Source organism: Propithecus coquereli, unplaced genomic scaffold (genome assembly GCF_000956105.1).
Source record: "Propithecus coquereli isolate 6110/MARCELLA unplaced genomic scaffold, Pcoq_1.0 Scaffold310, whole genome shotgun sequence".
Taxonomy (NCBI): Eukaryota; Metazoa; Chordata; class Mammalia; order Primates; family Indriidae; genus Propithecus; species Propithecus coquereli.
Genome location: NW_012148731.1, coordinates 3,795,984 through 3,822,308, shown reverse-complemented (window position 1 = coordinate 3,822,308; position 26,325 = coordinate 3,795,984). Strand labels below are relative to the sequence as shown.

Genomic DNA, 26,325 nt, shown 5'->3' with positions numbered 1-26,325 from the left:
GGCGGTGGGGGTGGGTTGGGAGGGTAGACATGGGGGTGGTAGGGAAGGTGAGCAGGTGGGCCATAGGCTGGGGGCAGGGCGCCGTAGGAGGGGCCCTCAGTCTTCATCATGGACTGCAGGCTCTGGTAGCCCTCTCCAGACATGTAAGAGCTGGTGGTGGACATCCCTGTTATGTAGCTGGAGGGGGGTGGGGGCGGGGGCCGGTGTGGCAGCGGTGGTGGCTGGTGCACAGGGGCCGGGTGGGCCGGAGGAGGAATCTGGACTTTGGGGAGGTCACTGGCATCCACTGGGCCTGGCGGCTCAGCCTCACCTAAGGCAGCGGCGAGGGGAGGCTTCCGGTCTGCAGAAGAGAGATAAGTCAGTGCCCGGCCATGGCTCAGTGTGTCTGCTCCCTGTCAAGGGACTGGCAGGCAGTGGTGTCCCCCAGGGCCGTCCTTACAGAGGAGCAGGGAGCAGCTGCTATCTCTGTGGCCAATGTGTGTGCCATCAGGTCCCCCCGTCCCCCGCAACCTGTCAGAACCGCCCTCCCGCGCTCCAACAACCCGGGTTCTCCCTCCCTCAGCCCTGGAGCCCCCTTCTGCTTCAGGCCCCAGCCCCCTCTTCCTAGCACAAACAGTACAGGGGCTCCTCCATCTTTCTGCCTGTCTCTGCCCCCGGAGACTGAGTCTGGGAGCCAGGGCCGCATCGAATTACTGTCTGCAGCACTGGCATTTTGCAGAAAGCCCGAGAGTTGGTTAAATGAATGCCGTGGCATTTAAAAAATGTACAGGTCTCTGACATTCCCAATGTACTCATCAAAGTAGCAATTCTGGTTCTGTTTTACTGAAGAGAAGCTAGATCAAACTCCACTGCACATCTCAGACAGTTTTCTCAAAAGATGAGTGCTTGCACGTGTGCGTGTCTATGTGTGTAGCAGGGGCAGGCAGCACGTGGCATTCCTGAGACACTCCTGTGCTCAGAGCCCACCAGAGGCCCCTCCTACAGCTCTCCACAGCCCACACTCCCTTCCCCAGTGCCTCATCTGACACGTTTTGGCCTGTGATCCCTCAGTCACGGTCAGACCCCTGGAAAATGACATCGGAATACCCCACGATGGGTAGCCAAACAAACACTTAGAATGTGTGTTCTTTCCCCAACACAGCCCAGAAGACAAAATCACAGGGGGAAATTTCTGGTTCCAGAAAAGAACACAAAACAGGAGAAGCAAAGGCCATGAAGAGGGTTTCCGGTTCCCCAAGCGCCTGCCCGTGTGCTCTCCTGGATGGGGCACGGCAGGGTCTCATGGTTGTGTAGATGCCAACACTAGGTGCACAGTGCTTTTGTTCTCACCAGAGCGAGGGTGAGAATTTCAGGCTGGCCACAGATATGTCACTCGGGCTGCCTGTGCCCTACCCGGTCAGAAGGTCAGACACACCTGAACTTAGAGAACCTGCCTAGGCTCCAGTTCAGGGTCAGGTGCCCTTTGGTTCTAGAAGCTCACTAAAAAGACCCATGTGTGAAAGTGCCAGCCCCCTTTGATGCCTCCATGTGTCACAGGAGGCCTTAAAGGGTGCCTGCACGTTCCCACACGAGCCTTAATGCCACAGCAACGTAGGTCCACAAACGCGCTCTTCCACTTCTAAGAAACCAACTCTTGTAACACTCGACTCTGCGGCCTCTTCAGTCGCCAGCGCACCCAGCCTTGTCCTTTGTGACTGAGCTGGAACAGGATGCGGTCTCCCCTCAGCACCTCCCTTGTGCACACTAGAGTTCCTGACATCTCACTGCCACACACTGCCACCAGACTTCCCCTCCTAAGCATCACTGTTGACCTGAACGTCTCTCCTGTCATCTTGTGCCTCAGGGGAACCGCAACGCTCTCCTTTCTTCACTGCCCACCTTTGTTGCTGCCTCGACCTTAAGCGGTGTGTGACTGGCGGGCTCTGCTCTCTCCAACCACGGCCCCCCAGCAGCTGTCTGGGGGCGCTCCTAGGTCCCACTCAAGTCCCAGGCCCGGTCCCAGCCATCCACAGTGGGAGCCCCAGGCAGGAGCTCCTGGAGCCCTCAAGCGCAGGCAGCGGTACTGCCGACTGCCCTGGGCCCCCACGCACCACATCTCTGCTCAGTGGAGGCACAGCCCCTGGCTCAGGAGCGGGGACTGCACTTGCTGAGATGCTCCATAAATACTAAATGAGAAGTGCAGGCATCTTTTTAAGCAAGGTTCATATTAAATTGGGGATTGTGGGATTTGGCCCAAAGTGGAAAATGATGCCTCTGTTCTCTCAAAGCATATAAACCTCCACGATGGAATATGAACAGAAAGAAACCTACTCAGTGGCACATCTGCTACAGGCACACATTGCTATGAACCACATGTGCCGACCAACAGCGCAGCAGATTGAAAGAGCTGCTGCTGATAGGGCGCAGAGACGTCTCTAGAATTGCCACCAGCTTTTGGAAAACACACATGCTTTATCTTCCAAAATGGTGCCCCCGGCAAAGAAAGCTGTATTCTTTACAACTTTCCTCCTCTATTCCTAGTGATGTCACAAAGGTTTCTCAGTTCACTGTGTACTTGTTGAGAACTTTTCACTCCTTCATGTACTCGCCATGTGACTCTGAACAATTGCTTATTCTTCAAAATGCACTGAGAAGACGTCCTGCCAAAAGAAAGCAGGTGAGAGAGAGACCGGAGTCTAGTATCTACAGCAATCCTGCCTGGATCTGGATAAACCTTCAGCTGGTAGGGTTTTGTTTTCCTAAAACTGATTCTAAAACCATTTATCCTGTGTAGTTCAGCATCTCTGGATGTGAGAGGTCAGAGAATATTTAGATGAACTTACATTTTACAACATCCTCAAAATACCTGGTTTGTCAAAATAAGGACAATTTTTGCAAAATCCTCGCTCATGGCTGTCTTTTAAATCTTGGCCACACAGTCCCCCTTCTGTAAGTTGCGAGGACCTGCCACATCTGTCCTTCAAACAGGTGATGAGGACAGCTGGCCAAGCTGCTTCCGCAGATGCTTACCTGGAGGTGGGTGGGCTGGAGGCAATGGTGGGTGAGTTGTCTCAATTTTGGGAATTTTAGGTGGTGGTGGTTCTAAAAAGAAAAAGTGGATTAAAAACACCACTCATACCTTTTTACATGAAAAAGCATGTGATAAAGAAAAAAGGAAAGGAAACTATACTGCCAGAGAGTTCTTTGGGAGAGAAAGCACAGATACTACCAAGACTTTAGGGGAACTTGAAGGCTTCAGCTAAACGACATGCCTGACGCTGTTAAGATAACAAAACAAATCCAATACCAAAGAGAAAGCCACTGTCACAGCCATTTCCACGTCCACCCGGTTTCCTTGCTGACCACTGCAGGCAAGTCCCCCTGCGTGAGAACTGCAGAGCAGCATCTCAGTGCCCAGGGGTCAACCACCGGGAGTCCTCACGTGTACAGGGGTACAGAGACAAGCCTGAGGAGCAACGGCAGGTCACCGGGCCCGTGGTGCTCACAAGAGGAATTTCTACTTTTTTATTTTTAGACATATTTTTACTTTCTCTCTCACAAATACTATTTCCAGCTGGCAGCACGTCAGAGGCAGCACATTGACTGGAGTCAGTAGAGTGACGGAGGCGGGCGTGCTGACAGCAGGAAGGATCCACCACTCATCAAGGCATGCAGTCAGGACGACTCAGAGTGGAAAAAACAGTCTACCCTTTGGGGTCAGGCAGCAGCATGTAACCAGCACCCACAATGACAGTGCTAGGTCTCCCAGACAGGCTGCAGGAAGTCCAATCTCTTCTGTTTAAGAAGGCAGACAGCATGCACACTCGATGGAAAAACAACTCTATCTTTCTACTTGTTTTTATGTTGTGGCTCTTTCTTCCTGAAACATACTTTAATCTGCCTTGTACACCACTCAGATCTGCGTCTCCTCTGGCACTGCTGACCACTTTCTCTTGGTTTCCTTCCTCTCAAACACAGGCTGAATTCAAGGTCCAGGGACCTCTTCTCTCTTTACCGTCTTTCTCAGAGACTGAACCCCCTCTAAGTGGATGACTGTAAACCTACGTCTCTAGCGTCCATCTCTCCACCAAGCCCACGGGCCATCCCCAGACCCACCAGCCAGCACCTTGCACTCTACCTTTTCCCTCTGTCTCCTATAACTGGTATTACTCTCACCTCAGGCACCCACCTCCTCCCTCTCTTCTCACAGCCAGTCAGCTAAAGCTGTCTAGATCAGTGATGTCTAACAGTATAATAAGAGCCGCGTATGCACAATTTTAAACTGTCCAGGGGCCACATTAAAAATTAAAAACAGTTGAAACTAATTTTAATAGTATTTTATTTAACCTGATAGGTCAAAAATTTTATTTCAACACATAATTAACATAAAACTTTACTAACGAGATACTTCACATTCTCTTTTCTTACAAACTCCTGGAAATCTGGTGTGTACCTTGTGCTGCTGGCGCGTGCATTGCTGTGACCTCACACCGTGGGGGGCCAGCCCTGCCTGTCCTCGCCACCACGCCTCACTGAGGTGACTGTAAGCTTCCCCCCGTTTTCAACCACGTGTGCTATTTACTGCTGCCAGGAGACTGTTCGCAAATGAAACTTGCACTCCACCATTCCCCTGCTATCTCCGATGGCTTCCACTGCCGCTGCAAAATCCATATTCCTTCAGGTGGAATCTGTGATCTGGTCCTAACCCACATTTCGATCTGATCAAAAGCTATTCCCTTTCAATTCTTCACATTCCAGGACTCCTCTCCATTTCCCCCCAAATGCTCAACTCCTTTGCTCACTTGCATCCTTCTACCTAAAAGCTCCATCCCCTGAGCTCTGGCTGCTCAAAGGCAACTCCTCCTCCAGGGTCACCATGGCTTGTCTCCTGCTTCTCTGACAGACCCGCACGTCAGCTCGACCTGACTGCACTCTCCACGTGGCACGGCCCACTCTTGTGTCTCATGCTTAACGTCTGCCAATTTGGAGCTAAAAAAATTCACCTGTACTGAATTCATCACTTCCCCAAAGATACTGGGGAAAAAAAAAAGAAAGTAGCTTTATCCTAAGTTGAAGATCTCACAGCAGTTTAATGAATCATTTACTGGAACTAAGAACTAAGCAACAAAGAAACAGAAATGAGTAAATATGGTCTGTGCCCTTCAAAGAGTTCAGTTTCACAGGGCACACTGACACAAAGACAAAACATTCCTAATTTTCTGTTCCGTAATGTTTCAGATTTTCCTCCCTCCGTTTATTTCCAATATAGAAACAAATTAACCAACTTTGGGCTCTATAATTGTGAAAAACCCCGTAACATTTAGAAGAGGCCTGGCCTGCATCAGCAGCAGGGCTGGGCCACCGTGGCTCTGGGCAGCACACCACAGCCCACTCCCTGCCCTTCGCCCATCCATGCTGCTGCTTTGGGGTCCTGAGGGGAGTCCGTTGGCCCTGGACTCCACTGCTGTGACAGGCATAACTAATCTCTAAAAAAAATTGCTGAAACAGTTCTCTTACACCCATAATTATATATTATATATGTTACTGAGTTACGTTTTTATTGCCAATAAGGTTTTCTGTATTGACACCTATTGTCAGAGTACAACCTAAAAATATATGATCAGGTGATAAACAGAGAAGACGATGCACTTTTTCTTATAGACAGGGAAACGTTTTCTATGTTTCTACGTTTCTACGTTTTCTATTTTAAGGACGATCTACGTATGAAAGGAAACAATGTTGGCTAAGAATTTAAATGAATTTAAAGTTTTGTATAGAGACACATAATACTAAAAAACAAAACATCGGAATACGATATTACCTGCTGCTTTGTTCTCTTCTTTGGGAGAGACAACCTGTTGCAAAAGAAAATAAACAATTGTTAACTGAGTCCTGGTATGGTGAGGAAAAGTAAGGATTATCCAGGCACTCCCAGAATTGTGACAGAACATGGCCTCGGATAAAAATTATTTCCGGCCTGAACTTGCAGGGCATGGCACCTCATAGATCATCATTGCTACTTCCTTCCTCTTTCCCTTTTCCAAATCAGACAGAAAGACTCGTTCTTGGGAACAGCGGGTTCTTAACACTATTTCTGGCTCTCTACTGCACTTCCTACAGGGGATCCTTGGTTTTGCCAACGTGGGAGCCTCCCACATGGCTTCCTGTGGGGGCTGGGGAACAACAAATGGCTTCCTCCACTGGTCAGGGTTGCTACCATGGGGAAAATAGATTTGTGCTCCTACTACTAGGAACTTTTACAAATACCCTGTGCCATTTAAAGAACTCAACGCTCAAGAAGAGCACTGAAGAGACAATTACTCTGGCAGCCAGCATACAGCAGTCAGGGCCACTTGGGGTGGAGCGAACAGTTTACCCTTTGGGTCAGGCAGCTGCATGTAACCAGCATCCACAATGACAATGCCAGGATGCAGAAACTATATTCCCTAATAGGTTTCAGAGCCCCAGCAGAGATGACACAGGCAGTGGGGGCTGGAAGAGGAGGAGAACAGAGGAGGCCTTGTTCTCAGAGGAGCCTTTCCTTGGAGCACATGCAGTCAGACAGTGAGTTTGGGCAAGTCGCCTCCTGCTTCTGGTGTTCAGTTCCATCTAGTCAGAAATGGGGAACAGTATTCAGGTGTGGTGCTGCCATTTGGAAAGCCCACTATGTCCAGGGCCCTGCCATGGCTCACTCACCACGGCTCGTTTAGGCTGTCGGGGAGGACTAGGCTGTGGAGAGGGTTTCTTGGGCTGCTGTGCTTGCTGTTGCTGCTGCTGCTGCTGGGCTGATTGCTGGGAGTCCTTCTGCTGGGGCTGGGACGGTTCAGAGCCTTGAGACGGTTGTGACTGTTGTACTTGTGGCACTTGTGGTGTAGGCTGAAGAGATGGGGGCTGCTGCAGCTGATGGGGGGTATGATGAGGCATCTGTTGTTTTCCTTGTGAGTAAAGATCCAGGATTTGGTGGCAGATGTCTAAAATGATAGCCAACAATTATATTTAGCACAAATTGATATTTTAGATAAAATTTTACCTAGCAAAAGAATCAGTTATGATTCCCCTAGAAGGACCGATAAGCAGGAATCACATTTGCAACTTACTTCATCTTTATTATACACAACACTGGTATGTATTTTTTAGTTCACCAAAACTATGTGCTTGGATAAAGTGAAAACTATATTAGAGAATTTTAAAAAAGATCCTTCTGAAAAATTCCTTACATATGCCTATTTGGGAAAATCCATTCTTGGGACTCAAAGTTCACAGGCAAGAATAATCTTAACATGGAACACCATCGTGAGAAAGCTCAGCATGCCCAGTACCTTCTAAAACGTCAACAGGGACATCTTGAACAAATTGCTCCCACCATCTCCTATACATGGGTTTGGAGGTCCATTCTTGTATTTCAAATTTGCACAAACGTCCTGCGAGATACATCACTGCTACTGCTATGATCTCTGGTTCCCACTGCAGTGACAAGGTAGTGCACAGACTAGTTCCATAAGAAAAAAAAAAGGTTACTTGATTTGTATGAGCTAACACTTAGGATTAAACAATGCATGGAGATTAGATGCCATATCTAAATGTTAATTTGTTTATTCTCCCTTAAACATGATTAAATAAATTACTATAAATAAAAGAGCAAGTCTTTACTCTTCTAAAGGTATCAAAATAAGTTAACCATGGTTACTAAAAGTTCCTTAAAGAATCAGAAGGATTCTAGCACATTCAAAAATTGCTACATTTAGTGAAATACAAATGAAAATGGTTTATGTTCTTTAAACTTTTGAAATCCCAGCCACTGAACTGCTTCTTCAAATGAAATCTCATGGGGATGTCAAATATGAGACGCTTCTCTGACTGCTGCAGGGTTAAGGCTGACAGCAACTCCATCCACAGGCATCTGTTCCTCACCATGGCGCCTCATTAGATTCTGGGCTCTAAGAAGAACATCGAGGCTCTAAAACCATTACAGGGAAGTATATTTTTACAGAACCAAATGGGGTCTAAGTATTCGGTTGCCAAAATTCTCTGGTGTACTGTTTTGGACTTAGGTTTCAAACTGGTGGTAAGATTTCAGCATCTCACACCACCATGACATGGCAGAGCAGAAAGAAACCCCTCTACTGGGAAGCAGATGACCTGAACTTTAGCTCCAATTCTGCCATTAACTGGCTCTTCAAGTAGGGCCAAATAGTTTCCTCTGATACAAAATAAGGGGTTTGGGTTAAATGAGCCATAAAGTCTCTGCTTATTTTAAAACACTATAATTAAATCGACATTTGAACACAGGTACCTGTCATTTACAAATGTCCATGCCATTTGAACCAGCTTTTGAATTTTGTTTTTATCACCTAGAAATGGGGATAAAAGGTAAATTAATAGCAATAGGAAAAAAAACTCCACGAGAAGCCACAAAGCAGCAGGTAACCTCCTATTTAAAACCTCCTATGTACTCGGCATCATTCCAATACACAGCAAAGAGCTTTAGCCTGGGAAATGAGGACAAATGATGTGGGTCCACATCTCACCTCTGTTCTTCTTCCACATGACCTATACTGAACCACCATTTATGGGAAACCTGGCTCCAAATATAATTTTATTAGTCTATTTAAAAAATTCTACCTCATTTCCCTGTCTCTCATATTACTTGTCAACTAGATGACAGAATCTGTTTATGCATAAAAGGAAACAGCATTAACAGCTATGATATTGAATTGTCTGAGCAAGCTATGCCTTTGGTACTTTACACATTGAACTTTGTTTTCCTCTTTTGAGAAGCATAATCTGACTGTCATCATATTATAAAGACTTGATTTCAGAATGAAAAAGTTCTTTTAAAAACTTTTCTCTTACCTTTGAGTTGTTTGGCATATTTCAGTAGAAATTGGTACGGATGTTCTACCTGTAAATCAAACTTGATGGTCTGTAGTAAGATTCTCTCCAGGACCATTACTTCTTCCTAAAAATAAATAACAAATGTTGGGATAGTAATTACAATCACAAAAGTTTCAAACAGCACTAAAAAAGTGAGTTTTCTTGTCTATTTATTATCTCTTCAAATTATACTTTAAGAACTGTTTATTATTCCTTTTCTCCTCTTTCCCACTCAGGCTTTTAACATGCTCAGAGACACTACCAGATTCTGAGAGGAACTCAAAGTAGGAAGATAAAACAATCACAGGGTTAACTAAAAAAAGCCTGCAAACAAAATAAAAATCCTTAGAAATATTATTACTTTCAATACTTACATGACACTCTCTTTATAAAACTTAGCTTTACTTTATAGATTCTTTAACTGAATTGTAGTTTCTTTCAAGACCCCCATTAAAAAAACAATCCCGGAGGAATTTTCATTGAAAACATTAAGCAAGAAAGAGATTATGACAGGCAGCTTCACGAAAACTCAGACAATTAAGTTGTACCTGCGTGTGTGTGTGTGTGTGTGTGTGTGTGTGTACACAGGCACAAATAGTATGTGTGAATAGAGGCACATTATTTTTATATCTAAATCTTTCACTTATTTGAAATTAGCTGTTCCAACATCATTTGCTGAATAAGTTATCATTTCCTATTTTATTTAAAATGCTACCTTAATCACATTCTAAACCATATGTACATACACATATAAAATATTTTCTATTCATTGATCTGTTTGTCTACTTCTGTACCAGGATCAAAGGGATATGGAATGGACACAGTAGTTCCATTATGATTCCTCTTTTTCAAAAAGTTTCTTGTTTTTGCATGTCCCTTCTCACCCAAATTTTAGTGCTATTTTACTTAGTATCATCCCAGAAAAAATAAAAGCCATTGATATTCTGACTGGGAACTCACTGAATTTACAGAATTAAGGAAAATGGAGATTTTAACTATATTGAATCTTCCTGTCAAAAATTTATTTATTTATTAAAATCTTTGCAGTCCTTTAGTAGTTTTAAAGTCCTCTCTACCCCCAACAAGGTTTCTACAAGGTTTCTCCTTGGATATTTTATTTAACTGTTGCTATTGTAAATGAAATCTCTTTTATTATACTCTCTAACTACTTAATATCCCTCGACTGGTACTTCTTAAATTCAACCACTGTACAGCCTGACTGCGCCTAGCACTTAAAGACAGTGTAAAACAAAAGTAAGACGCTGTGTAGGAAGAACAATTAGAATTACTTATTTGGCATCAGAGAAGAGACTTTTGTAGAGGATTGAAAATCTCATCGGCAGTTGCATAAACCCATTAACTCCAGGAAGAGTAGACACATAGGTAACAGGTTTTCATTTAGAAGTATGGCATTACTTCATAGGATACAGAAATGATTCCATGATGATTTATTATTCCAAATAACATGGCAAGACTAAGATTTTTCTGCCCTAGTTTCCCAAGTGTTTTCTCATGAAAGTTTTTTAAAATCTTAGAAACTTTCACAAAGTATGAAAAAAAATCTGGGCTTTTTTTTTTTTTTTTTAAATTCACCTGTTATTGTCACCACCTATTTCCCAGAAGCTTCAACATTTCCTCTAAATTTAGAAACAATTCTTTTACCCAGTGTACCAATTGGCTTCCAGGCTGTATCCCATTTAGTGTCACAAGATAGCCCAAGGCCTGCCCTTTCTCTGGGTTTCAAATATTCAATCAGTGGGGGTAATTATAGGTCAAACATCATTCCTCAGGGAAGCTTTCCCTCAACCCCATATTTCTCTGGGAGACTTGTCTGGGTCTCTGGGTCGAATGCTGTCATAGCATCTTTAAATGATCCTTTATAGCATTTACCATAACTCATAATCAAAGTTATTAATATTGATTAAAATTTATCCTGTCACTCAACTGTAAAATTCATGACAGCAAAGACCATGTCTATTTTGCCAAGTATTTTATGTCTAGTGCCTAACACAGTGGCTAAAATATTTGGTGAATACATGAGAAATTAAAATTGTTGGGAAAAGCTACACAGTTAAAGCAAAGCTATTATAATTAAGGCAAAAAAAAAAAAAGTTCCATGTGATTTGTGATCTTATTTTTCCTATATACTTATATTGCCTCCCCCAAGTAATTGCCCTCCTTTCTGCCAAGGAAAGCATCCTCCACAATGTCTTCACTGCTCCCAGATTTAGGGTGCTCGCCTTTGATCCCTATTCCCCAAATCATGTCTGGGGAGGCTGCACATGGCAGAGGAGAGGGGCAAGCTGCAGAGCCCTCTTGCTCATTCAAGTCTAATTGGTATGACAATCCCCCTTTTCCTATTCTCTGGGGCATTGCAGCTGTAGAACCTCTACTTCACTGTGCCTGGACCCAGTCTTGGTTTTTGGATTTGATGATATAGTGGGTACATGCTCAAAGTAAAGGGGGACTTCTCCAAGGCACCCTGGGCCAGTACACACAAGCTGCTGCCACACGCTCTCGCTCTGCCACGGCCCCAGATCCGTGTGATGCCTGATCCTTAACCACAGCTTGTCAGCCACAAGGTTCACCTGCCCCATGACCAAGACTTGACTGAAGCACCGCATGTCTCCACACTTGGACTAGTCACATCAGGGACGCAGAGCCTCATGACTTAGTAAAAATCAAATACCCATAGCCATTAAAACTTTATCTGATGGTTGAGTTTTTGATTATTGTTAATATGAGTTCCTAATAGGTTTAAACTTTTATAAATAGGCTAATAGATTTATAATTAAGTTTAAGGACAGAGTTACACTGACAATACTTATAAAATATTAGTGTTGATCATAACCACAATATGTACAAAAGCATCTTGGGTCCCTGTTAACTACCCAAAGCAATGAGGAAATGACTACACATTTTATATACGCATATATAAATACTATTTGGCAGAGAGAAAGATAACAACTGTAAGACAATACAAGCTAGTTAGAAAAAAACAAGACCACGACTGGTGCTGAACTTCATTGCCTTGGCTTTGTTTTAACTGTGATTTTGAATTTTCCCCTATAACATTAGTCATTTACTCCACAAGTACCTGCTGAATGCCTCCTCTGACCTGACACTGAACTAGGCACTAGACAAAACAGACACACAGTCTTTGCTCTCACGGATCCTACAGTTGAAAGGAGAGAGAGTTATGTGTGATTATTTCATAAAAAATTTATCTAATGGAAACTTAAACGTGTAGTACTAAGTGAAAGAAGCCAATCTGAAAAGCCTACATCCTGTTTGATTCCAGCTCTGTGACATTCTGGAAGAGGCAAAACTATGGAGACAGTAAAAAGAACAGTGGTTGCTAGGCGTTAGAAGGGAGGGAGGGACGAATGGGCAGAGCATGGAGGATTTCTAGGGCTGTGAAAATGCACTATGTGACACTATAATGGTACACACGTCATTATACATTTGTCCAAACCTACAGAACGTAAAAAACTAAGAATGAACCCTTACATAAACTATGGACTCTGGATGATGCTGTGTTGATGCAGGCTTATCGAGTGTAACAAACGCACCCCTCTGGTGGGGGATGTTGATACTGGGGGACGCTGTGCATGGGTAGGGCAAGGGATCTATGGGAAATCTCTGTACTTTCCACTCATTTTTGCTGTGAACTCAAAACTGCTCTAAAAACTAAAGTCTTTAAAAAAACCATCAATTACACACTGTGATAAATGTTATGAAGGATAATTAACAGGTGCTAGAAGGGTTACAACAGGTGGACCTTGGCAAGAATGGAGGTGGAGGAAAAATGCCATTGGTTCCTGAAAGTGGTATTTTTAGAACACAATAAATGCACGTGTTCAATTATTTGAGCACCATTTGCTAACACTGGCAGAGGCTGTGGGGAAGGAATAGGATGGATGGTATGAACAGTATCAATCTCAGCGTGTCTGAAAATGTTGCAAACGTCAATCCTTCTGATATTCTTGGGAAGCAAAAAACACACAGCACATGTAGGCATTTCCACATGTACATGTAGCATACACACTTCTGTTTTACCCAGATGCTGGCTGGAGATGTGACCCCACCATCACCACCAAACTAAGAAGTGGAGTGCTAAGGACAATCAGAGGATTTCTGCTCATATCCATAAAACATGTTATTGTCTCTAAAGTGCTTAGAACACTACTAGACACATTAGGAAGCACCACAAGAGTGTTGGCTACATTATCTTCCCTCCTCTCTTAGAAAAGCAAGCAGTATCTTCTACATAAGGCCCTCTTAGGAGCTCAAGGCACTGGCAGACACAGGGGCCAGAGCCATTGCCAACATAAGGAACAGTTTCCCGATGCTACCCTGAGGAATCAAGATTTGAAGACAGTAAGTTATAGTTCTTACCTTTGGGTCATCTCCAAACTGGCCAAACTGTACATCATTTAATAAACTACGAGCTGTCTTGATGATATCTTTACATTTTTTTGGTGTTTCTTCTACTTTCCCAGCCAGAAATAGACAACAAGCTCCTGTCACCTAAAAGGGAGATAAAAGCTCTTGATCTTTGTTATTAAAGATCAAACTGCCAGCACCTTCATCTTGGACTTTGCAGCCTCCAAAACTGTGAAGAGTAAGTTTCTGTTGTTTAAAAATTACCCAGTCTATGGTATTTTGTTACGGTAGCCTGAACAGACTAAGATGCTATTCCTCCAGCTGCCTCAACCCTGGTTCAGTCCCTGTATCACCGAGGTCTGCACCACCCTATCTTCAGCTTCTCTTCACCACTCCAATCCCTCTCACACCCCACTCTCCTCACATAATCCCAATCACATTGGATGTCAGACACTATGCCAGGGGCACAAAACTGATTCTGTCATGGTTTTCTCCTTCAAGAACTTCACAAATTAGTAAGGAAGACATGAATATAAATCTAAGTAAAATCTTTGCACCCTGCCCCCCAAAACCAAAACAAACCAATAAAATGACCTTCCTGTTAAGTCTAATTATGTCAACTCTTTCATGAAACTATTCAATCGCTTCACTGTTTACCTACTAAAGTCAAATTTCTGTAGTCTGGTATTCAAGGCTTATCATGGTCTGACTGTGCCTACCCTTTCACCTAGGGTCCCATTGTTCCCTTCCTGCCAAATGAAGCTCCTGACTGGGCTGACAACATGCTGCATGCATCCCCTTGCATCTACTTATGCTGGTTTCTGCTGGACTACTGACCTAGCCCATCTCAGCACATCTATGCGCTACGTATCTTCAAGGCTTAACTTACTGCTGGCATCTCCTTCTCAGCATATTCCCTGCTTCCTCTAAGATGCAATTAATCTCCCCCTTGAATGCCACAGCCCTCTATCTGTACCTCTCCCATGGCCTCACTTTCTCCCATGTAATCTGTACTTGTCATATCACCTACTCTGGACTAAAAGCTACTTGAGGCAGCTTCCCTCTCTGGATTTCCTATAGAGAACAAGAAAAAATGCAGGGTCAAGGACTAACTGAAGAATGAGTGACATGGTTAGAGAATTTCCATCCCCTATTGCTTTGTTGGTCTTTGTTGGGTCTCAATTATAAGGCCGGATTTATCTTGGGAAAGGTAACAAGGAAGTGAACTTTAATACAAAGTACAATATGACTATGGTCCATACTAGCCTAAATGAAAACAGATTTGAACATGGTTAATTGGAAAAAACAAAGTTTAAACCTGTTTATATCTAGTATATACCATATAAAAATAAATATTTTCTGGAAAATATGATAAAAAGAGAGACTACAATTAATCCACCCAACTGTGTGGAAATAGTAACATATAACAGAGAATTACAACAAAATTCAAACACTTACATATCTTGGGAATTGCTTGAAGGAATGAAACATATAGAAGCGATGAAAATAAATTATTCCAGTTGCCAGAGTATCATAGTGTCTGTTGTTCTGGTTAAGGACTCTAGTCAATAACTTTATAGGTATGTTCTTAGTTCAATGCAGAAAAACAAATAAGGACAAACAACAACAACAAAAATCAGTGATAAACAGTATCAGTGGCAAAGCAGGCAGACGGGAATCGTAGGGTGTTGGAATTCTGGTACAAGAATTAGTGAGTTGAAGTTTTATGCTTTCATAAGCCTTTAGAAACACTTCAACTGTGATCTTAATGGGCGCCTGTTTTCCTTCTGGGTGGCCACAAGCTCAATGGCTAAGTCTACACTTTTCAATGATAAACCTGAAACAAAAAAACCCCCTGAAGAGCCAGGCAAAGCAGGAACAACATTTAAATAACACACATATTTAAGAACGGTTCTGGTGCAGAGAAACTTCTGTACATTTTGTCTATAGTATCTACTCTAATTCCTGGCGGCAGCAGCGGAGCCTATCTACAGCAGATTCCCAGGAGTCAGGATACAGCCCCAAACGTGTGCCCACATCAAAGATGAACCGAGCCCCCTCTCGGCGGTACCGGGCCTCAGTGGCTGGATCAAGTCCTTCGAGTTGCGAGGGTGTATGAGCCAAGTCTTTCTTATCCCAGTACCAACATGGTTTTGTGTGGTCCAGGTTTGCTGAAGTTACTGAAGGGCTTGAATTTTCTTTATTCTCCTTCATTTATTGAAGTAGACTTGTTCTTTCCCAAAGGTTCTCTGAAAATGTTAGAATCCTAAGAGAAAGAGAAAAAGAAAGCAAAGCGGGAAAGGGATATTCCACACTGTAAGCAATCCCAATCATCATGAACAATCTACAACCTTAGATTGTATGTGATTTGGGTTGAAAGTTTCCCACAGAAACTACACTAATCCATTGCCCAGGCTAACCTCCAAGGCCAATTTAACACATACTATAAGGTGACCCCAGAACTAATAAATCCCGAATTTCATGGCAGTTCACAAGGAGGAGCATTTCCTCCCGCTCTTTTTCTAAAGGATGAAAGGTGTTTGATAAAATTTTGGAAACTTAGTACATCTCACTTCCCTCCTGCTTTTCTTCACCAGACACAGTTCTCTAATGCTGGTTTAGATTCCATTCTTCAATAAAACACGGGCCTGTCTTAATCCTCTAGAAAGATTTATGCTCCATAATTATCCATCTCTTCCATCCAGCATCTGATCAAATTTTCCATTTTTTATTTTGATTTCTACTTAGAAAAGCCATGGGACTGGGTTAATTCACATCTGCACAAGTCATTGAACTGAAGAATATAAACCAGGTGTGGGCCAGGTGTGGGTGTAGTGATTCGGGGGAGTAGGTGGAAGGAGGCAGTCCATGAGGGATGGAGTTCCTTTAAATCGTTCTTGCTTTCTCATCCTCTTTCCCTTCTTTCATTCAGAATAAAGAGATTGTCTAAAAGCTCCATGTTGAGAGAAGAAAAAAAAAAACAAAACAACCTGAGTATCTCATCTAGAGGCTATTGTAATACGTAAGTTGTTTGTAAACTGGATCAGAGACAACAGAAATTTTCAAAAGGGCAGCAAAAGGGTTCCAAAAGAGGTGGCCAGAACCAGGATAGGCTCGTTACCCAAAAAGCAAACCAAAACAGCAGCAAAGCAGTTCTGTGCCCAGGGCCCCCATTAGTTCACCTTTTTCTGTGTACCTGCCTCATTTCTGGTGGGGAAAACGACATGGCAGTGCTAAGTATTCTCCTCCTTGTATCTTGAAGCTCTGAAGGGAATCTGGTCTTTCCTCCAAGAGGAAGAATTAAGTACCTGAAGAAAAGCAATCTGCTTGAACTAATAATTTACATTTTTGTGTGTGATTGATTAAACTGGGCTATGCTGGGGGCGGGAGGAAGACAGACCAGTTAATTAAAGCCTCAGAAAATATGACCAGTTCGTAATCAGATATCATACTGAAATATATTTCTCACATATTGGATTGGCAAAAATCCAAAGGTTTGACAATTTACTCTGTTGGCAAGGCCAGGGAGAAGCAGGTAATCTCATATGTTGCTGGTGGGAGTATGAATCGGTACAACTGTCACAGAGGGGAAGCTGGCAATATCTAACAAAATGACACTTGCTCTTTGACCTAAGCAACTCCACTGCTAGAAATCTACTCTGAAAATACTGTCACAATTATAAAACATACGCTCAAAATTATTCACTGCAGTGTTATTTATAATGGCGAAAATTATAAACAATCTAAATATCCATCACCAGGGTGGAGAAAAATACGGTACATGAATATGACAGCATACCATGCAGCTATTAAAGAGAATGAGAAAGACCTTTAAGTACGGGATGGAGAGATCTCCAGGGTCAGCAAGCTGTAGGACAGTATGCGTAGTACGTTAGCACCTATGTGAGAAAAGGGGAAAGAAGAATAGACATCCCTAGCTTTTAAAAAGCTAAAAAAATGATTACCAATAGGGAATGGGGAAGAACAGAATGGAAAGAAGAGAGATGGGAACAAGACTTCTCTGAGTATATATCTTTTTACATAGCTTTGACTTTTTACAAAACTTTTTGTTTTAAAATAATTGTAGATTTACAGAAGAGTTATAAAGATAGTAAAAGAGTTTTTGTCTATACTCTTCCAGTCAGCTTCCCCTAATTTTAACATCTTCCATAACCATGCATGGTACATTTATCAAAACTAAGAAATTAACTTTCCTACAGCATTGCTGAGTAACAGAGGGCAGGTGATATCAGACCTTGTTACTGCTGATGCTCACCATCATCTCTTGGCTAAGATGGGGTCTGCCAGGTTTCTTGCTGTAATTTAAGTAAATAATATTTTTCCCTTCCCATTTTCTGTTCCTTAGAAGCAAGTCACAAGGTCCAGCCTACACTCAAGAATAAGGGAAATTAAGTCCCACCTTCTGCAGGGAGAAGTATCCAAGAATATGAGGACGTATGTTAAAATCACCACAGCAATAAGTAAATATTTTGGGGGAAATATTTTACAATGTAAAATACTATGCGAATACCTGTTTCTCCTTAAACTTTCATGCACCAACTTTAGCATTCATTTGAGGATCCTGCCTGCAACAATTATTGTGGTGCTCTAATGGTGATTTTCTATTTCCTTCACTCCTTCAACATTTATTATTTGGAATTCTTTTGTAAGAAAGATTTGTTCCTTCTCTCTCATTTATTTATTCAATCATTGCTTTTAGCATGGACTTGTGGGTTCTTATTTTGTGGGTTATAATCCAATACTATAATATCATCATTTACTTTGTTGCTCAAATTATTCCAGTGTGGCCACTGGGCACTCTTTCAGGTTGGCTCCTGAGTCCTTTTGTAACTTTAACTTTTGAATCATGCAAATATTTAACCCAATCATGAACTTAACTAAAAATAAAAACAAATCCTAAAACTCAAAATAAACCCACTGTACACCAAATGGGCAATATAAACACACAGAAAACTATTTCAAGTAAATTCTGATCTTGTTTCATCCTTAGTGATATACATTCTAAGAACAAAAAGAATTGCAAAGAAATCTTAAATTTCATTAATGCACTGTTAGTAGTAGCACTAATATTATTATTTTCAAACATTTTTTGTATATTGCAGGATAAAGCAAATATGTAAATATGTTAACAGTGTTAGGAACCAAGATTTCCAGTGCAAAGGAGACAAACATATACATGCACAAGATCAAATGTTAAAAATATCAAATTAAATCATGGTTAAAAACATAGACATGTATATCCCAGGTCTGTCAGTTTTAAGTACCAAGAAGCATTGACACCCCTATAAGGGACGTGCCTAAATACCAAATCTTAGTTTTTCAATATCATCACTCTCTAAAGGAACCAGGCTTCTTTCCAGTCTGGGGTAGGGGCCTGCCTGGGATGTACTCAGACTAACCAAAGCTTATCAGAAGACACAGGAGCCAGTATGATGGGTGCCCACTGGACAAACTGGGTAATTTGAAGAGTAGAAAGAAAAATGACTGTGGCTGATCGTAAAATAGTGACTAAACAATCCATGAGTCCATAGTAATATTAATATAGAAAAGGAATAAATCCGCTTTGCTAGCACTGGTAATAACCGCTGTTAAAAAAAAAAAAAGGATCTTTATCTTAATAAAATGATCAAACTTGGTATCACTAATAGGGTGATAACCTGCCATTAAATGCCTTCTGATGTGATGCAATGTGAAATAAATATTACCTAGCCATGTAGTCTTCTGACCCCCAGAAAGCTTAACCTAAATTCAAGCAAGCTTTTAGACCTAACTTCCAGTTTACAATAACTACTGGAGTTAGAAGAACAAGTTAAATGGGACAACAAGGAAACTATCAGTCACATCTAGAAAGTGGGACACTCTACTAGACAACTGACCTGGTCTCTTCAAAAAAGTGAATGTATGAAAAAACAGAAAGATGGGAGAGACTGTCCTCAATTTGAAAAGGCTAAAGAGCCCTAACAACCAAATGCAATGTGTAAATCTTGATTAGATTGTTTTTTTTTAAAGCTATAAAAGAAAATTCAAACCATTAGGGAAATTTTATTTATTATAGATATAGACTGTATATATAGAGGATATTAGGGAACTACGTCAGTTAATTTTCTTACGGGTAATAAAGATACTGTGATTACATAGGAGAATGGCTATTCTTAGCAGATGCACACTGAAGTATTTTGAACAAAGTGTCATAATGTCTGCAACCTACTTTTAAATGATTTAGGTAAAACACAATCACATGGCAAACTATTAACATGTGTTTAGTCTAGACCATAGGTAGAAGAGTAGTCATTGTACTATTCCTTCGTGTAATAAAAAGTAGGGAAAACAATCAGATGGGACTGCTTAGGAGATCAGGAGGACTCCTTATATCCTTATCTCTTCTAGGTCAGAATTTCTTAACAGCCAAGGAATATTTGCTCATGTGTGGGTAGTGATTTTATAAATTAAGGCATTTTTAACTGAATTATAGCATACAAAAAGAAAAGTGCACTAATTATATGTGCATAGTTGATTAATTTTCACAAAGTAAACACACCTGTGTTAACACTACACAGTTGAGAAACAGACTATTACCAACATCCCAGAAGCTCTCTTCGGTCCTTTCCTAATCCCCTAAAGAGAACTATTACCCCGACCTCTACCTCCATCATGAGTTTTGCCTGTTTTGAAGGATTGTGCAATGACGCAGTGTCACTCTTTCACAGCTGGGCTTCTTTTACTCAATACTGTTTGTGAGATTAACTCCTCCTGTTGCACAGAGTAGTATTTCTTTATTCTCATTGCTGCATAGCAGTGGTTTTCAACCAGGGGCAATTTTGCTTCCCAGGGGACATTTGGCAATGTCTTGAGACATTTTTGGTTATCATAATTGGGGGGCTGCTACTGGTATCTGGTGCGTAGAGGCCAGCAATATTACTGAAAATTCTGCAATGCACAGAGTAATCTCCCATAAGAAATTATCTTGTCCAACATGTCACTAGTGCTAAAGTTAAGAAAGTTTGCCATACAGTGTTTTATTCTATAACACAATTTATCTATCCATTCTACTGTATGGACATTTGAGATGTTTCGGTTCTTGGTTATTAATAAGTGTAAAATATTTATGTACATTTTAGCAAGACAGAAGGCAACTGGTCAATTGGCTGAGGAAATCAGTATCTTAGCATATTAGCAATTTATTCATGGTATACTAGTTGGAAATCACTACTTTAAGATACCTAAACCTAACAGCTCTCCATGTACTTTTTCATTCAAATATTTGCCAAGCATTTACTATGAGCCAGGCCCCAATGGCATAGCAGAGAACAAGACAGGCAAGGTCTTTGCCTCACCAGATCCTTACATTCTAGGGGGAGAGGCAAAGAGAAACAAATATGTAAGTATTTGTCAGGGAAGAATAAGTGCCATGAAAAATAATAAAGCATGGTAAGGGAAGAGAGAGTACTTTGGTAGGGGCTGTAGAGGATGCAAAAGATCAGTTAGGAGACTGCTGTAGCAGTTTAAGTAGGCATGTCCCTGCACAATGGCAGTGGGAAAAAGAGGAGATGTAGTAATTGGCCATGAGGCAAAGAATGGAAAAAAATGATTTCAAGTTTGACTGACAGAGAAGGGTGATACTAAAAAGAAAAATGGGGAAGACACAAGAAATACCTGGCTTTAATGGGGGAGGGGAGAAAAAGAAGAATTTGGTTCTATAAATTTTAGGTTTGAAGAACTTGTAAGATACTTGTGTGGAAATATCTTTCAGACAGATAAATAAGCCTGTCAAAATCTGGAAAGAACTTATCTAATTGTAATTCATCTATAGAGAAGTGATAACTATTAAGGCATAGTGATGGAGGAGAATGAAAAAGGATGGGCCTTGGGACAGAACTCTGATGAACTTGTAGCATGTAAGAAGAATCACTAGAACAGAGAAAGGGAAGGAATGGAGGGATATCAGCTTTAAACCAGAGGTGGTAGTCAACAGTGACAAATGCTTAAGAAAAATTAAAGGACAAGGAATTAAGGAAAGGTTAGTTGAATCCGTCATTAGTTATTTATTAGAGAGACTGAAGGTGATTGTGGTGATGGTTGCACAACTCTGAAAATACTAAAAACTATAGACTTGTATACTTCAAATGGGTGATTTGTACGGTATATGAATTATATCTCAATAAAGTGATACACACATATAAATAAGAGAATATTTTTAGAAGTACAGTGGGGGAGAAGGCAAAGTACAAGGGGTGATAGGGAATGAACAGGCTATGAAACAGGTTATTCTTTTGAGGTGTCTGTTGCTCAGAGAGAGTGACAGGATGGAATAGCAGTGGGTAGGTTTTGTTGTTTTGTTTCTTATTTTTTTCAGCATAAAGGAGAATGAAAAATGTCCACAGCCACAAAGAAAGGAATCACTAGAGGAGTCTAAACAAGCCATTGAGAGGGGGTTAACTGGCCAAGGGATAATTCAAAACCATGGTAAAAAAGTTAACTGTAGGAAATTCTTTCTCTGAGAAGGGAAGGAAAAGTTTAAGAAAGATTAAAAAAAAGTCTTTTGGCTGGGCACAGTAATCTCAGCACTTTGGAAGGCAAGAGGATCACTTGTGCCTAGGAGTTTGAGGTTGCAGTGAACTATGATCCTGCCACTGCACTCCAGCCTAGGTGACAGATATATATATATATATATATATATATATTTTAAGGGGGAGGAAGTAACTCATAAAAATCTCAGAGTTCCTCCATTTTCTCTGAGAAGTAGAGTGCCAAGACATCTGCTGAGAGGAAAAGGGCAGAATGGGAAAAAGTGTCAGGAATAACCCAGCAGGGGTGAAACCATAATGGAAAAGAATCTCAGTCACTCTGAGTTGGTCACTCTGGTTCATGCCTATAATACCACTGTGCTTTAAAAAGCTGAGGTGGGAGGATTGCTTAAGGCCAGGAGTCTAAGACCAACCTGGACAACATGGTGAGACCCTGTCTCTTAAAAAAAAAAAATTAGCTGGGCATGGTGGTGCACAAACTCTTGAGCTGAGTTCTAGCCTGGGCAACAGAGTGAGACCTTGTCTTTAAAAACAAACAAAACAAGAATCTCAGTCTGCAAATAGATAAATACTCAAGTCTGTTTACCTTGCTAACATTGACCAAACTCCATGCTAATAATCCCAGTCCCTTTAGACTCTGGGGCAGAATGAAAATACATGAAACAAAATGAAAACAAATGTACATAAATAGAATAGAAACAGTCCTCTAAATCACGTATCTCTCTGAAAAAGTTCTTGCCTCAGTTCTATAACCCTGTTCCTGATTACTTTTCAATTTTTTTTTTTACAAGACCCTAATGTTACAAATTTTCTCATTAGCAGTTTGTGATTACCGTGAAAATGACTGGGATTTATGAGATCCATAAAATGAAAATCTCTCCATAAATAAGCAGCATGTCAAGATATTTTAGCAGCACCTTTCAGGAATGTGCTTTAAGTATATCATTTTACATGATGAAAGATTAAATACATTTTCAACATTTAGAATTATGGAAACAACAGTAAAGGTCACTACTCAATTCTCTCACCCAGTACAGAAATTCCCTCTTAATAACCGTAGTATGTGGCCACTCACTAACCTTGTTTGGCCACTTTCATGAATGAGACCTTTTTAGTTTACAAAGCAGTCTATGGCATTGCTGGGTATTAGTAATTGGTGTTTACATAATTTTTGTATTAATCTTGTATTGATTTTTGTCTGTTCTGTTCATCCCCTAGATCTGCTACATAGATGGCACAAAATAATGAATGAATGAAATCTGCCTTTTAGCAACTCTCTGTAACTCCCATCTAGCTCCCTAAGCCTTGAAAATACACTTCCCTTATCTACTGATTGCTTTTCAAACATGTAAAGACATGTTTGACATGTTACCCTTCTCTTGTCCTCAGCTTTTTAAAGCACAGTGGTATTATAGGCATGAACCAGAGTGACCAACTCAGAGTGACTGAGATTCTTTTCCATTATGGTTTCATCCCTGCTGGGTTATTCCTGACACTTTTTCCCATTCTGCCCTTTTCCTCCTTTCTTCCAGGGTAAACAAATCTGACCATTTTTCTCAATGTGGTTTTTAGTGTTTCAAGGTCCTCTCAAATATTAGCAATCAAAATGGAAAAAACACTCTTTATATGATCTGCATAGTACATGGGGGGAGGGAGGCTACTAACAATTAGCAACATGTTCATTGTGTGTCCACTGAGTTACAGCGTGCTTGCAAGCTATATTTTCTTACCCTCACAACTTACCACTGAGAAAATGCAGGCAAAGAGACACGAAACAACTTGCCTAATTCACACAGCTATCGAACGGCAGAGCCACAATCTGTCTTACTTTTTTAGACTGAGATACTGCCTTCCCTCAATGCAGACACCACTTTGCTTCTGTAAATGGAACATGACATCCTAGAACCACTTTTGTGAAGCCAGCTCTTCCTCATTTCGAACATGTACAACTGAGTTTTTGTAAATTTAAACACCCCTAGTAAATTTATATTTTGTCAGTTTTGGGCTATTATTTCAGCATTTAAGAACTCTTTGGATAAGTGTCATCTAACATGCAAGCTAATTATCACTACACAGTTTGAATGCATTTATTAACTTGAGAAGCATGCTTCTTATATATTTAAAGTTGGTAATAAAAAAGTATTAACCAGAGTAAGGGCAAGACCAGAGGCCTGTAGCATACCTCTAAAGACCTCTCTCCAGGATGACACCAACACATTACTCAACATTTTGGGTTTGGTAATTTGAGCGGACATAAATCCATCTAACTATACCTTTCCAGTGTATATTTATCTCTTGTGTCTACTGGAATAGAAAGAGAGATTATGTTGAGTGTCTGAAGGAAACCTAAATGGACTTATGGCCAGCAAGCCTCCATTAACTACCAGTCTCGTAAGCTTGTGACAAAAAGAAATATGATTTGTGTCACCTGACCTTTTCTTATTGAAGTTCCGCTGGTTTGAGGGAATCAGATCTCCTTTCCCAGTACTCACAAACTCTCTTTTTGCTCTCCCAACAAGACTGTAAAACAGATTATGAAAAGTTCCAGCATCCAAGAGCCACCTAATTCCTTGCTGTGAAAACTAAACATTTACCAGACTCCAATCTGCTATTAACTGTACTTTTAGGATTCCTGAAAAGCTATGAACAATGATTTTACAATCTTATCTGCAATTACTCTGCCACATAATTTATCTGAGCTGGAAAACATAAATTAGATTGAACCCAGTTAGATATTCTTTATAATCTCAATTGCCTTGTATTTAATTCCTTTTGATTTTGTTTGTCCTTACATAGTTTTAGAGAAAACAAGCAAAAAACATTTTCCTCCCCTTTAGACACTTAGCAAATTTATTGCTTTCAAACATAATCTCTTGAAATGAACTAGTTCATTTTATAGGTCAAAACTATGACCAACTTTTTCTTTATGACATTCAATTTTAGAAGTAGCATTTGAAATTTAAGAACCTCATTAACAACTATGTCTCTTTATTGCTTGTTGGTGCAAACTACATTTTCAAAATGGAACAAATGTTAAGCATGATTGAGCAAGAATCAACTACTATGCTTGAATAATGCAACACAATATAATAAAAATGAGACAAAAGGGGGAAAACCCTAAAATTAGATGGTAGTCACTCTGAAAAAAATAAAACAATCCTTGACAATTATTACATTTATAGTCAAGACTACTTAACAGGTAAGCATCCTAAGGACAATAACAATTGTAACCAAAATGTCTATTAATACTACTACCACTACCATCATCCGTCCATTCTTTCATTCAGCAATATAGAGGGCTTATTAAACGTCAAGCAGTGTTCTAGGCGCTGGGGATTGAAAACTCCGTGCTTTCATTCTAGGAACATCACTAACGCAAACCTTTAATGGGCACCTACAATTGCAAGGCACCGTGCCAGGCAGCTTTAAAGAGCGATCTAGAATACGAGACACAAACATTACCAAGTTTGCCTTAAAAACATAAAAGACCGCCCTTAAGAAACGCTCTTTGAAGTCGTTCCTAACCTTAGATGACTTGGCGAAAGCTCCGCTTAACTGGAAATCCAAATTTAGGGAGTGTTACCGAGCGTACTTTTTGCAGATAATAGTTTAAAAGCTTTTAGATAACCTTTAGACTTACGCCCCAACTTTTTAAAGAACCATTCCTCCCGTAAGAAACCAAATCAACCACTCAGGAAAGGGTCGGTAAGGACGATGTCTCGGCAAGAACGAATCCAATCGCGGAAGCGCCTTTGCCTCATTTCTAGTCCCACCCTTGTTAACGTGGCTCTTCAAACTCCAAAGTCGAAGTATCCAGATATGAAACAATCTCCAAAGTCTCAGGCCTAACTAAGGTTGGGACCGACACGCCGCGAAATAATTGGGAAGACGCGGGTAGTCTGCGGCTGTGAGAATAGGCGCGCGCGTGCAAGACCCCTGCCCCTTTTTCCCACCTGCAAGAAAGTCCCCGAACTCTAACCGCCCGCTGCAAGGGCCGCTACCAGTTCCAGGATCCGCCTGGCCTCGCTGTCCCGCCCCTGCGCCTCAGACCCTCTTCCGAAGCCCGCCCTACAGCCCCTCGTCGCCCGCTAACTTCAGTGTGCACTTGGGGTTATCGGAGGGAGGCGGAATCCGGGAAGAAAGACTCCGCTAGTGGATGGCGGCAGCTGACCATACCCCACTCCAACCTCCAGGTACGTGGGAGGTGGGCGGCGCTGCCCGCAGTCGGTCGGTCACTTACCCCTCGCCTCAGGCAAGCCCCTTAGCGACGTCTCTCCTTGCCGACTGCGGCCATCTTGGATGTGGAATGTCGGGGAACTACGTCATCACTCTGCGTCTCGTGACGAAAAACAAGCGACCGGAGGGGCGGTGAGAGTTGGATGCCTGTCAACCAATCAGAAGAAAGTAGAGCACTCAAAGGAGGAACGAGCCGCCTGTCTCCTCCCCGTCCGCCCCGCGGGTCAGTGGCAACTGCGTGCAAGAGGAGGAGCTAGCCAAAGGGCCCAACCCGTCGGTCCCGCCCCCCGGGCGAAAGGGAATT

The 26,325-nt window shown here is 41.6% G+C and overlaps 1 protein-coding gene across 1 annotated transcript in view; it reads right to left on the bottom strand.

The window, feature by feature from the left end:
• Positions 1-26,167, bottom strand: part of CCNK (cyclin K) — a 27,251-nt gene extending 1,084 nt beyond the window's left edge. Inside the window, exons 1-11 of the mRNA XM_012650097.1 lie at positions 26,026-26,167; positions 15,257-15,505; positions 14,698-14,779; positions 13,252-13,383; positions 8,833-8,938; positions 8,273-8,330; positions 7,299-7,468; positions 6,676-6,950; positions 5,801-5,834; positions 3,010-3,081; positions 1-340 (exon numbers count right to left, since the gene is read on the bottom strand). Coding sequence (XP_012505551.1) covers positions 1-340; positions 3,010-3,081; positions 5,801-5,834; positions 6,676-6,950; positions 7,299-7,468; positions 8,273-8,330; positions 8,833-8,938; positions 13,252-13,383; positions 14,698-14,779; positions 15,257-15,453 — 1,466 coding nt within the window. The 5' untranslated portion in view covers positions 15,454-15,505; positions 26,026-26,167. The remainder of the gene's footprint in view (positions 341-3,009; positions 3,082-5,800; positions 5,835-6,675; positions 6,951-7,298; positions 7,469-8,272; positions 8,331-8,832; positions 8,939-13,251; positions 13,384-14,697; positions 14,780-15,256; positions 15,506-26,025) is intronic.
• Between the last annotated feature and the right edge of the window lie 158 nt (positions 26,168-26,325).